At 59.8% G+C, this 11614-nt stretch overlaps 1 protein-coding gene across 6 annotated transcripts in view; it reads left to right on the top strand.

The window, feature by feature from the left end:
- CIC (capicua transcriptional repressor) overlaps nt 1-11178 on the top strand; it is a 23461-nt gene extending 12283 nt beyond the window's left edge. Inside the window, exons 1-20 of one of the 6 annotated variants that reach the window (XM_019629056.1) lie at nt 7-116; nt 2101-2250; nt 2334-2568; nt 2649-2778; nt 2874-3056; nt 3138-3303; nt 4337-4539; nt 4635-4860; nt 5285-5388; nt 5621-6848; nt 6935-7122; nt 7477-7598; nt 7697-7863; nt 7970-8266; nt 8363-8688; nt 8935-9188; nt 9287-9441; nt 9516-9647; nt 9956-10087; nt 10184-11178. In XM_019629056.1, the coding sequence (XP_019484601.1) occupies nt 50-116; nt 2101-2250; nt 2334-2568; nt 2649-2778; nt 2874-3056; nt 3138-3303; nt 4337-4539; nt 4635-4860; nt 5285-5388; nt 5621-6848; nt 6935-7122; nt 7477-7598; nt 7697-7863; nt 7970-8266; nt 8363-8688; nt 8935-9188; nt 9287-9441; nt 9516-9647; nt 9956-10087; nt 10184-10551 (4833 nt within the window). In that variant the 5' untranslated portion in view covers nt 7-49 and the 3' untranslated portion in view covers nt 10552-11178. Of the gene's footprint in view, nt 1-6; nt 117-2100; nt 2251-2333; nt 2569-2648; nt 2779-2873; nt 3057-3137; nt 3304-4336; nt 4540-4634; nt 4861-5284; nt 5389-5620; nt 6849-6934; nt 7123-7476; nt 7599-7696; nt 7864-7969; nt 8267-8362; nt 8689-8934; nt 9189-9286; nt 9442-9515; nt 9648-9955; nt 10088-10183 lie in introns of those variants that run through there. The other 5 variants (XM_019629054.1, XM_019629053.1, XM_019629052.1 and 2 more) reach the window with 5 other exon arrangements.
- The last annotated feature ends 436 nt before the right edge of the window (nt 11179-11614 follow it).

Raw genomic sequence — 11614 nt, 5'->3', positions numbered from 1 at the left:
CGGCCGGTGAGGAGGCGCGAGCCCCGGCCGGTCCCCCCCGCGCCAGACCATGTACTCAGCCCACAGGCCCCTGGTGCCCGCGTCCGGCGCGGCCTCCCGTGGCCTCGGCATGTTCGGTCAGTAGTGCTTGGGCCCTGGGATTACAGGGGTCAAGGTGTCCGGGTGTTAAATACGGACTAACGGTGATGGGGGTATAGTAGATGAATGGTAGAGGCAGAGTAAAGAGGTGATGGGAAAGTTGGATTTCTGCTGTAGTGGTTAGTGACGGCAGGTCAAGTGGTTAGTGACGGCAGGTGGGAGTGTAGCCGAGTGATTGATGGGTGTGGGGAGTAGCTGGGGTAGTCGTGGTGTTTAGGTGATGGGGCGAAACAGGTCCATTGTCATTGGCGATGAGGGGTGTAGAGTAACTGGCTTGGGAGTATGGATTAGAATCTGTGCAGCCTGAGACCTACTGGCCCTAGGTGTAGACTAGGTAGAGGGAAGGGGTTGCCATTGAGTAGTGAGTAGGGCTAGGACAAGGCTTGGGAAGTGAGTGAGAGCACTGTTCGTTCTGAGTGAACTCAGAACAGTTGTTGGGCTTGGGTGTTTGTGGCAAGCTCTGCAGAGAGAGAGAGAGACCCAAGACCCTGGAGGGTAGTGCACTGGGGAGGAATTCCGGAGGGACAGGACCAAAGGACTGTTCCCCCATTGTCTGCTGGGCCCCTTCTTCCTCACCCAGCAGATGATGAGGAGGCCCTGATGAGAAAGATCTTTGTGAAGAGAGAGAGGGACAGGTCCAGGTCCCTGGGGACTGTTACAGGATGTGTGTCCCCAGGGCCCCAGGTGTAGGAGAGGGTCATCATAGTGTCTTGAGTCCCCTCCAGTGCTGGCCTCCTTATTCCTCTCTGGTTGCCTTAATGTTTGCTTTTTCTTTTGTTAGCCTTGTGCAGTTTCAGGTCTTGAGGCCAATGCCTCACAGAGGGCTCCCCTACTCCAGGCTTCTGAAGGCATGGGGTTAACCCCAGGTCAAAGGGGTCTGGATCAGGGGGAGGCCTGGAATGATGGAGACCAGGGTTAGGGCGTTTCCCTCCTCCCTTCTCTTTTCATCGTCCTCCCCTAGCAGGGGCCTCCTCTACTGGTTCCACTTCCCCCAGGGAGCCGGCAGTAAGTGGGAAGCCCACTCCTAGCCTTGGCCCGCCCCAGGAGTTTAGCCAGCCACCCAGCTCCTGGGGCTAAAGGTGGGACCTCTGGGACCAGCACCTGGTGAAGGAAGTGCCTTATTGTGCATATCCTCAAGGAAACACCTGGCACTTTTGCCTTCCCTAGGCAGAGACTTATAACAGTTCTCTTCTCTGCCCTATTGTCTGTGCCTTTTCTTTGGAGTTTACCACACCCTCCTCTGGGCTTGGGGGCTGGACCATGCCCTAAAGATAGGTTTAGGGCTTGAGAGGGAGGGAGGCTGGGAAGCCTCTTCATGGGCAGTCATTCTCTCTGGGGTCAGGGTGAGAGATGCTGGAGCTACCTGCGCCCAGCCTGGAAAGGGCAGGTCTGGGTTCCTGGGGCCTGTGGTAGGTGAAGGGAGGCAGGGGGAAAGACCCAAGACCCCACGCCTGTGGGTAGTGGAGGGAGGAGGGGAGGAGAGACCAGGCCATCTGCCTCAGGAAAGAAAGGGAGTGTAAAGCTAAGGTGAGGGGTTATGTCAGATGGCAACATGGGTGCTGGGAACATGGCATGGCTGGGGAAGGGTCCCCAGGTTTGCTGAATGAAGTCTTAGGGCCTTGGGAGTGTGGGATGGCAGTTGAACATGGCCTGATTTGTGACAGGAGCCATTCGTTCCTCTGGCCTGGTCCCTGGTGGCAGGGCTGGTGGAGGTGGGGGAGGGAGTGGGGCGAGAGGACTCTTTCTCTTCCCTGCTTCTGTTTTCTTTTTTATAAACCTAGAAACCTTTCAGGGAGGAGTTTTTCTTGAGTGGTGTTGCATACATGAGCCCAAGAAGCTCACGGGTAGGGGAAGGGGGTGTAAAGGAGGAGTGGAGCCACCTCATCCAGGGTAGAAAAAGCTTGGGTTGGGGGTCAAGGCTAAGCTTTCCTGCTGCTCAGCTTAGCTGGCTCCTTCCCACAGTGTGGACAAACGTGGAACCTCGCTCTGTGGCCGTGTTCCCCTGGCACTCCTTAGTCCCCTTCCTGGCCCCCAGCCAGCCTGACCCCTCTGTGCAGCCAAGTGAGGCCCAGCAACCTGCCAGCCACCCAGTGGCCTCCAACCAGAGCAAAGGTGAGGGGTGGGGGGCTGTGGGAAGGCATGGGGACGGGGTTGAGGTGGCCCGAGAGCCCTCTGATCTGCCTCTCTACTCCTAGAGCCTGCTGAGTCAGCAGCTGTTGCTCACGAGCAGCTACCAGGCGGGACTGGGAATGCTGACCCTGGGCGGCCTCCCGGAGCCACATGCCCTGAGAGCCCAGGACCTGGACCCCCCCACACTTTGGGGGTGGTGGAACCTGGAAAAGGCCCCCCTCCCACCACTGAGGAAGAGGCTCCTGGCCCCCCAGGAGAGCCCCGGCTGGACAGCGAGACAGAGAGTGACCATGATGATGCGTGAGTTCTCTGAGGCTTGGGCCTGCAGGGTGTGATGGCCAGAGACATGGCTCTCACTGTCGCTGCCACTCCCTCCACAGCTTCCTCTCCATCATGTCTCCTGAGATCCAGTTGCCTCTGCCGCCTGGGAAACGCCGGACCCAGTCCCTCAGTGCCCTGCCCAAGGAACGAGACTCATCTTCAGAGAAGGATGGACGCAGCCCCAACAAGGTGCCTCATCCCCACCTGTCCCCAGCTCACCCTGTGGCCGCTCAAGCCTGTCTCTCCAATCCTAACTGTCCCACTTGGGCCTGTGTCTGCTGTAGCGGGAGAAGGACCATATCCGGCGGCCTATGAATGCCTTCATGATCTTTAGCAAGCGGCACCGGGCCCTGGTCCACCAGCGTCACCCCAACCAGGACAACCGGACTGTCAGTAAAATCCTGGGCGAGTGGTGGTATGCCCTGGGGCCCAAGGAGAAGCAGAAGTACCACGACCTGGCTTTCCAGGTAACACCTCCTCCTCTTGGCTCCTCCCCAGCTTTTCGTGGTGAGTGGATGAGTGAAGGGTCTCCCTACCCTCTCTGCTAGGTGAAAGAGGCCCACTTTAAGGCTCATCCAGACTGGAAGTGGTGTAACAAGGACCGGAAGAAGTCCAGCTCAGAGGCCAAGCCCACGAGCCTGGGGCTGGCAGGAGGGCACAAGGAGACACGGGAGCGGAGCATGTCAGAGACGGGCACCGCTGCTGCCCCTGGAGGTTAGCTCCTTGGCTCTCCTGCCCTGCCATCTCCTCCCTGAGAGCTGCCAGCTACCCCTTTGCTTGCTCACCCCCTACCCCAGAAGGTTTTTTCTGCCTTGTCATTTTTATTTGAGGACCTTTGTCCACAAAGGAACTGGCACTTGTCTTATGCGAAGGATCCAGGGAGATCCGGAGAGAGAAAATTCCCGAATGTTAATCTTATTACCAACTGCCCCATACTGAGCATTTACTACATAGCAGGCTCATCAAGGAGAGTATAATCTCGGATTCAAAACCACACTGCAGGCTCAAAGTAAACAGGCTCAGAGAAGCAAAACCACTTACTTGGGGGGCAGCTGGTTAGCTCAGTTTGTTAGGGAGCAGTGTTCATAACACCAAGGTTGCCGGTTCGATCCCCACATGAGCCACTGAGATGTGCCCACCACAACTATATTGAAACAACTACTTACTTGACTTGGAGTTGATGGGTCCTGGAAAAACACACTGTTCCCCAATAAAAAAAAAAGAGGAAAAAAAATTTTTTAAACCAGAAAAACAAAAAAAGACTTGGCTTGAAGTCACAGAAAACTAGTAACTGACAGAGCCAGAAGATAAAGTGCAGCTTGGCTGGCTTCAAAGACCACAGTTGGACGCTCCTCATTGATGCTTCTATTGACCGAGGGTGTCGGGTGTGCCCAGCACTGTGCTGAGGCAGTTTTCTGGAGCGATCCTGTCGGTTGGTCCACAACTCAGGGTGGGGATACGATGTGGGAACTGAGGCTCGGACAGGCCAGTGGTTATTAGCTAGTCAATGCCACACGAACCTGTCTCAGGCTTTCTTCCTCTCAGAAGGGCTGCCTCCTGGGGAGCGATGGACTTGCTCCTTATAGTCCCAGATGGGAGGAACCATTGGAAAGGAGATGCTGGGCTGATAGGTGGCATCTCTTTTCTACTGGGTGCCCCAGGGATTCCAGAAATACCTATGGGTGGCTTGGCCAGTCCAGGTGACAAGCTTCCTGACCCTGCAGCATTTCCCTCTTTCACTCTACAGTGTCTTCGGAGCTCCTGTCTGTGGCTGCCCAGACCCTCTTGAGCTCAGACCCCAAGGCTCCGGGGAGCGGCTCATGTGGGGCAGACCGTCTGCACACAGTTGGGGGCCCTGGCTCAGCCCGCCCTCGAGCCTTTTCCCACAGTGGGGTTCACAGCCTGGATGGCGGAGACGTAGACAGCCAGGCACTACAGGAACTGACTCAGGTCTGGGGTGCAGGACATAGGGGCGGGGGAGACGGGCAGGGAGGGCTTCCCAAGGTGACAGCCCTGGCTGAACTCGCCCTGCACCTGTCCTGCAGATGGTGTCTGGCCCTGCGTCATACTCTGGCCCGAAGCCTTCCATTCAGTATGGGGCTCCAGCCCCCTTCACAGCCCCTGGGGAGGGAGGTGTGCCAACGGCCAGTGGACGGCCTCCACTGTTGCCCACACGAGCCTCCCGTTCTCAGCGTGCGGCCAGTGAGGACATGACCAGTGACGAGGAACGCATGGTCATCTGTGAGGAGGAAGGGGATGATGATGTCATTGGTGAGCATTTGCAGGGCCCAGAATCCTGCCCAGGAGCCAGCAAGCTAAGGTTTGGAGGGTGGGCGGAGATTGGATCCAGGTTCTCAGGCCCCTGCCTTTTCTTTCCTCTTACGTTTGCTTATGATCGCAGGCATGTTTAGTTCAGGCCCTACTGAGTAAGCCCAGCCCTGCCCTTGGGAAGCTCCTGGCCATACAGGAAACCAGGAGGACATAGGCATGGCCAGGCTATTGGGCACACACAATGTTAGGTGCTGTTACCCTTATGCTCGGCCAGGTGGGCACATCCCAGGCTGAGGAACAGCCTTCTTGGACAACACTTACTGTGGGCTTGGGGCAGAGCTTAGGCCAAAAGCCCGACCTCCAGGCTGGTCCTCCAGCCCTGCACTTTACACCTTTATCAGCGTTCTTCCTTCTGCTCCTTTAGCTGATGATGGCTTCGGCACCACTGACATTGACCTCAAGTGCAAGGAGCGGGTGACGGACAGCGAGAGCGGAGACAGCTCTGGGGAGGACCCAGAGGGCAGCAAGGTGAGGGCTTGGGACTTGGCTCTGTCTGGTCTGACTCAACTCCAGGAGGGGGCAATATCTGTTTCTGTGTGTATTGATAGAGGAAGGCCTGGAGCGGGCAAACTACTTGCCCCATGGGGAATTGTGTCAGCCTGGATGAATTTCGGCTGGCTTGGCTGCCCGACAGGATGGGGACTAGTGGGGTGTGAGTATCCAGGTTCACTGACACAATTATGTCTCTTCTTCTACCCAGAGCTTTGGCCGGAAGGTTTTCTCGCCTGTGATCCGTTCCTCCTTTACCCACTGCCGTCCGTCACTGGACCCTGAGCCCCCAGGGCCCCCAGATCCATCTGCAGCCTTTGGCAAAGGCTATGGGCCCACCCCATCCTCCTCCTCCTCGCCTGCCTCCTCCTCAGCCTCAGCAGCCACCTCTTTCTCAGTGGGCTCAGGGACCTTCAAGGCCCAGGAGTCAGGTCAAGGCAGCACAGCAGGCCCACTACGGCCCCCACCCCCTGGGTCAGGGGGCTCAGTGACACCTTCCAAGGCCACCCGCTTCCTCCCAACGGATCCTGCCACCTTCCGTCGCAAAAGACCTGAAAGTGTGGGGGCCCTAGAGCCACCAGGCCCCTCGGTTATTGCAGCGCCTCCTGGTGGGGGAGGTAGTGTCCTGCAGACACTGGTCCTGTCTCCAAACAAGGAGGAACGGGAGGGCGGCGGAGCCCGCATACCCTCAGCTCCAGCCCCATCGCTGGCCTATGGGGCCCCAGCAGCCCCCCTGTCCCGTCCGGCCGCCACCATGGTCACCAACGTGGTGCGGCCTGTCAGCAGCACTCCTGTGCCTATCGCCTCCAAGCCCTTCCCCACCTCTGGCCGGGCGGAAGCGTCTCCAAATGACACAGCAGGTGCCAGGACTGAAACGGGCACTGGGTCCCGGGCACCTGGGGGCTCCCCACTGGGTGTCAGTTTAGTGTATTCGGACAAGAAGTCGGCAGCAGCCACCTCGCCAGCCCCACATCTGGTGGCTGGGCCCTTACTGGGCACTGTGGGGAAGGCACCTGCCACTGTCACCAACCTGCTGGTGGGCACCCCAGGCTATGGCGCCCCGGCGCCCTCTGCTGTCCAGTTTATTGCCCAGGGAGCCCCTGGTGGTGGGGCCACAGCAGGCTCAGGAGCAGGTGCTGGAAGTGGTCCCAATGGGCCAGTGCCCCTGGGTATTCTACAACCAGGCGCCCTGGGCAAGGCTGGGGGAATCACCCAGGTGCAGTATATCCTGCCCACGCTGCCCCAGCAGCTTCAAGTGGCGCCTGCCTCAGCACCAGCCCCTGGGACCAAGGCGGCGGCTCCTGGCCCTGCACCTACCACCAGCATCCGTTTCACCCTCCCACCGGGCACCTCCACCAATGGCAAAGTCCTGGCTGCCACTGCACCCACTCCTGGCATCCCCATCTTGCAGTCTGTACCTTCTGCCCCACCCCCCAAAGGTGAGGCCTGGGCTGGGCAGCACAAGGAGCGGGACCACAGGCCTGTTTGGCTCCCTTGTAACCTCTTCCTCTCTCATCCCTTGCAGCCCAGTCGGTTTCTCCTGTGCAGGCCCCGCCTCCAGGTGGCTCAGCCCAGCTGCTACCTGGGAAGGTACTAGTGCCCCTGGCCGCCCCTAGCATGTCAGTACGGGGTGGTGGGGCCAGCCAGCCGCTGCCCCTGGTGAGCCCGCCCTTCTCAGTACCTGTGCAGAACGGCGCCCAGCCACCCAGCAAGGTAAGGAAGGGCACCTTCGCTGTGGCTCCACCTGTCCCTCATTGCTCTCCTGGGTGTTGGTTTCTGCCTCCCTTTCTTTTGGTTTTCTCTTCCTTTTCCTCCTTTTTGCCTGTGTGTGGGACTCTCTTGCCATCTTTCCCTCAGCATCTCTATGCATCTTGATTCTGGCTTCAGTGTCTGCAACCTTGTTCTTTCTCTGTGTTCACCACCTCTTACTGACTTTTTTCACTTTGTTCCAATCCCAAGTTTTATGCGCTTGTCTTAACTGAGACCCACCCTCCCAAGTTCTTGGCCCTCCCCTGCCCCACTCTGGGTCTTGCGCTCACTGAAGCCTGTGGATGCCCTTGCCCACAGATCATCCAGCTGACTCCAGTGCCTGTGAGCACACCCAGCGGCCTGGTGCCACCCCTCAGCCCGGCCACGCTCCCGGGACCCACCTCACAGCCTCAGAAGGTCCTGCTGCCCTCCTCCACCAGGTAATGACAGCTGAGCCCTTACCTGGAGGCCAACCCAGGAACGAGGGTGGGTGGGGCTGGCTTGCCTCACTCTTCCCCCTTTCCCCTCCCTGTGACAGAATCACCTATGTGCAGTCAGCAGGTGGGCACACACTGCCCTTGGGCACCAGCTCTGCATCCAGCCAGGCTGGAACAGTCACATCGTATGGGCCCACGAGCTCGGTAGCCCTAGGCTTCACCTCACTAGGGCCCAGCGGCCCTGCCTTCGTGCAGCCCCTGCTTTCAGGTGAGGGGCAGCGTGGCAGGCAATGTTGGGGACCCAGGGTGGGTCTGAGGCAGCCCAGGCCCTAACTTGGGCCCCTGCCTCTCCTCCTTTTCTTCCCTCTCCGCAGGCCAGGCCCCGCTGCTGGCTCCTGGCCAGGTGGGTGTGTCACCTGTGCCCAGCCCCCAGCTGCCTCCTACTTGTGCAGCCCCAGGAGCTCCTGTCATCACAGCGTTTTACCCTGGCAGCCCCGCACCCACATCCTCAGCACCCTTGGCCCAGCCATCCCAGGCCCCCGCAGGCCTGGTCTACACTGTGGCCACCAGCACCACCCCTCCTGCTGCTACAATCCTGCCCAAGGGCCCGCCGGTCCCTGCCACTGCCACTGCCACCCCGACCCCTACAAGCCCTTATCCTAGCGCCACAGGTGGGTGTTTGGCCAACTCAGGGTGGGGTGAGTTGGGGAACCCAGGGAATGGGCTCTAGTCAGGCCTGACTCAGCAAATGCTCTTCTCCCCACCAGCAGGCTCCATGACCTACAGCTTAGTGGCCCCCAAGGCCCAGCGGCCCACCCCCAAGGCTCCCCAGAAAGTGAAGGCAGCCATTGCCAACATTCCTGTGGGCTCCTTTGAGGCAGGTGCCCCTGGGCGGCCTGGCTCTGCACCGCGGCAGTCCTTGGAGCCTGGCGCAGCCCGTGAACCTGCTGCCCCTGAGTCTGAGCTTGAGGGGCAGCCTACAACGCCAGCTCCTCCACCTCCCCCTGAGACCTGGGTTCCCACTTCCCGGAGCAGCCCCCCGCCACCCCTGCCGGCTGAGGAGCGGACCAGCACCAAGGCCCCTGAAACCATGGTGAGTGCCTGGAAGACCTGGGGGCTCCTGCTGCTGCTGCTGCTGCTTGGCCCACTGTCTACCTTTCTGTCCTGTCCTTCCCTGCATGCCTGTCTGAACTGTGCCCTATTCCTCCTATTTAATTGTGTGACTGGGCCATCTCCAAGGCTCTGTCTCAGGCAGTCAGCATCCATCTCTTTGTTTCTGGGTTTTGCCCCAGCAAGTCTGAACCCAGTGTCCTCCATCTCCTTGCCATCCCCACCCCAGGCCAGCAAATTTCCCAGCACATCTTCTGATTGGCGCGTCCCTGGGCTGGGCCTAGAGAGTCGTGGGGAGCCTCCCACTCCTCCCAGCCCAGCCCCAGCTCCGGCCCCAGCCCCTGGTAGCAGCAGCGGCAGCAACGAGGGCAGTAGTGGCAGGGCAGCTGGGGACACTCCTGAGCGCAAGGAGGCGGCCAGTACTGGCAAGAAAGTGAAGGTGCGGCCCCCGCCCCTGAAGAAGACCTTTGACTCTGTGGACAAGTGAGCATGGGCTGGGGGCTGTGGTACATTGTGTGGGGTTGGTGGCTGAGGGGTCGGCTACAGGCGGGGCAGGGGAGGTGACCCTGCCCGCTCTCCAGCAGGGTCCTGTCCGAGGTAGACTTTGAAGAGCGCTTTGCAGAGCTGCCCGAGTTTCGGCCGGAGGAGGTTTTACCCTCGCCCACCCTGCAGTCTCTGGCCACCTCGCCCCGGGCCATCCTGGGCTCCTACCGCAAGAAAAGGAAGAACTCCACTGGTAGGCAAACTTGGGACCCCCAGGGTAGGTTGGGGGCAGACTGAGGCCACCTCTGAGCCTGCTTGTTTCACCAGACCTGGACTCGGCCCCTGAGGACCCCACCTCGCCCAAGCGCAAGATGAGGAGACGCTCCAGCTGCAGCTCCGAGCCCAATACCCCCAAGAGTGCCAAGTGCGAGGGGGACATCTTCACCTTTGATCGCACAGGTGCCGGTGCCTTGGCGGGTGGGGCTGTGAGGGATCCAGGGCCTGCAAGAGGGGTGGGGTCTTGGAAACAGGGTTAGAGATGGGAGAGGTGGGGCAGGTGTGGCTGAGAAAGGACAGCAGGTCAGGGGTGGATTCTAGAGTCCCAACAGGCCCCTACACTGCCACGTGACCTTGGGCGGGTCCCCTTTCAGAACCCCGTTGTGAAATAGAATTCAGTGAGGGCTGGGTTGACTCTCAGACCCTAGTATGGGGGTGGGGTGGCCAGGGTTATACAGTAGCCTTGACCATGTTCCCTGCACCATGCCCAGGTACAGAAGCTGAGGATGTGCTTGGGGAGCTGGAATACGAGAAGGTGCCATACTCATCACTGCGGCGCACCCTGGATCAGCGCCGGGCCCTGGTCATGCAGCTCTTCCAGGACCATGGTTTCTTCCCATCAGGTAAGCATGTCTTAAAGTCTTGGGGGACACTTAGAGGAGACCTGCCTGCCCATCTCACCCTGCCTTCCCCACCCCCCATCATCCTTCTGTCCCCAGCCCAGGCCACGGCAGCCTTCCAGGCCCGCTACGCAGACATCTTCCCCTCCAAGGTCTGTCTGCAGTTGAAGATCCGTGAGGTGCGCCAGAAGATTATGCAGGCGGCTACTCCCACGGAGCAGCCCCCTGGAGCCGAGGCCCCACTCCCTGGACCGCCCCCCACTGGCACCATTGCTGCCCCTGTACTCACTCCCAGCCCTGCTGGGGGCCCTGACCCCTCCTCACCTGGCTCGGACTCTGGCACAGCCCCAGCTGCCCCACCATTGCCTCCACCCCCAGAGCCAGGGCCTGGACAGCCTGGCTGGGAGGGGCCCCCCCAGCCCTCCCCACCACCCCCTGGTCCCTCCACAGCTGCCACTGGCAGGTGAGGGGCCCTGAGGAGATCCCAGGACCCACAGTATCCCCCTCAGGACATGGACAGTATATAGGTGGCAGGAATGGGGGAGCAGGATGGTTACCCCCTCCCCAATAAAGCCATTTCGTCCTTTCCAGTTGGGGGCGGAATGAGCCTGCTCCTCGTCTATCCCTGCTCCCCCCCCCACAGCCCCCTCCTTGTGATGGGGGACAGCTGAGGGGAAGCAGGGGCACAGTCTCCCTCCACCGAGCCCCTGTACATAACCTGGAGTGTGTAACCTTCAGACCTTTTCACTTGTACTTTATGCAAAATGGCTCATGTGAGGGCTGCAAGCGGAGGGTAATGAGGGCCTTGGGCCACAGGGAGGCGCCTGTGGAGTAGGGGGGAGTTCATGCACCCCTTTTTTCCCCAGAGGGGCTGGACTCAGGTTAGTTTGGGAGTGGGGGCTCCTGCACTTTGCCACAGGCATGGGGAGGGTTCTCTCCCCACCCCTCTGCCCTCCCAACTCGGGTTGTACTTTCTAAGAAGGTGATTCCCCCTACCCTTGTCCCCACCCCCAGAACAAAACATGTTGATCATGTGCAATATTTCTTACTGTGCTGAGAAGCCGCAATGACCGAGATTAAAGCTGTTTAACACACCTGTGTGGCTGCCCACTCTGAAGGGAGAAGGGATGTTGGTTGTACCAGTCCTGCTCCCCGATGGCCATGGAGCTATACATTTCCCCCACAGTGAGGTGGGGAGAGCAATGCCAGGACCACCCGCTCCCAACATCAAGAGGGACCCCATGGGCCCAGGTCCCTGACTCAACTATGGGCCCCGCAGCCCCTCTCCAGGCCTGGTGCTCAGAGTCATGACACCTGTTCTGCCTCGTTCCCCACCATCCAACACAAATGGGCTTGGGGAAGGCCTAGATGTGATGCTGCAACAGTTTAGAACCCTGGAAGTTCCAGTTGGACCTGAGAGGTCAGCCCAGAGGTGGCACTAGGCTGGAGGCTGGGAAGCCAGTCCCCCCTCTAGTACTGCGCTGTCCTCAGTGACCCCTGCTGCCCCCATGTGGCCTGAGCTAGCACTGC

This window comes from Hipposideros armiger, unplaced genomic scaffold (assembly GCF_001890085.2).
Source record: "Hipposideros armiger isolate ML-2016 unplaced genomic scaffold, ASM189008v1 scaffold_824, whole genome shotgun sequence".
Classification (NCBI taxonomy): Eukaryota; Metazoa; Chordata; class Mammalia; order Chiroptera; family Hipposideridae; genus Hipposideros; species Hipposideros armiger.
The sequence above is the reverse complement of the archived record's forward strand: the minus strand, read 5'-3'. Positions and strand labels throughout refer to the sequence as shown.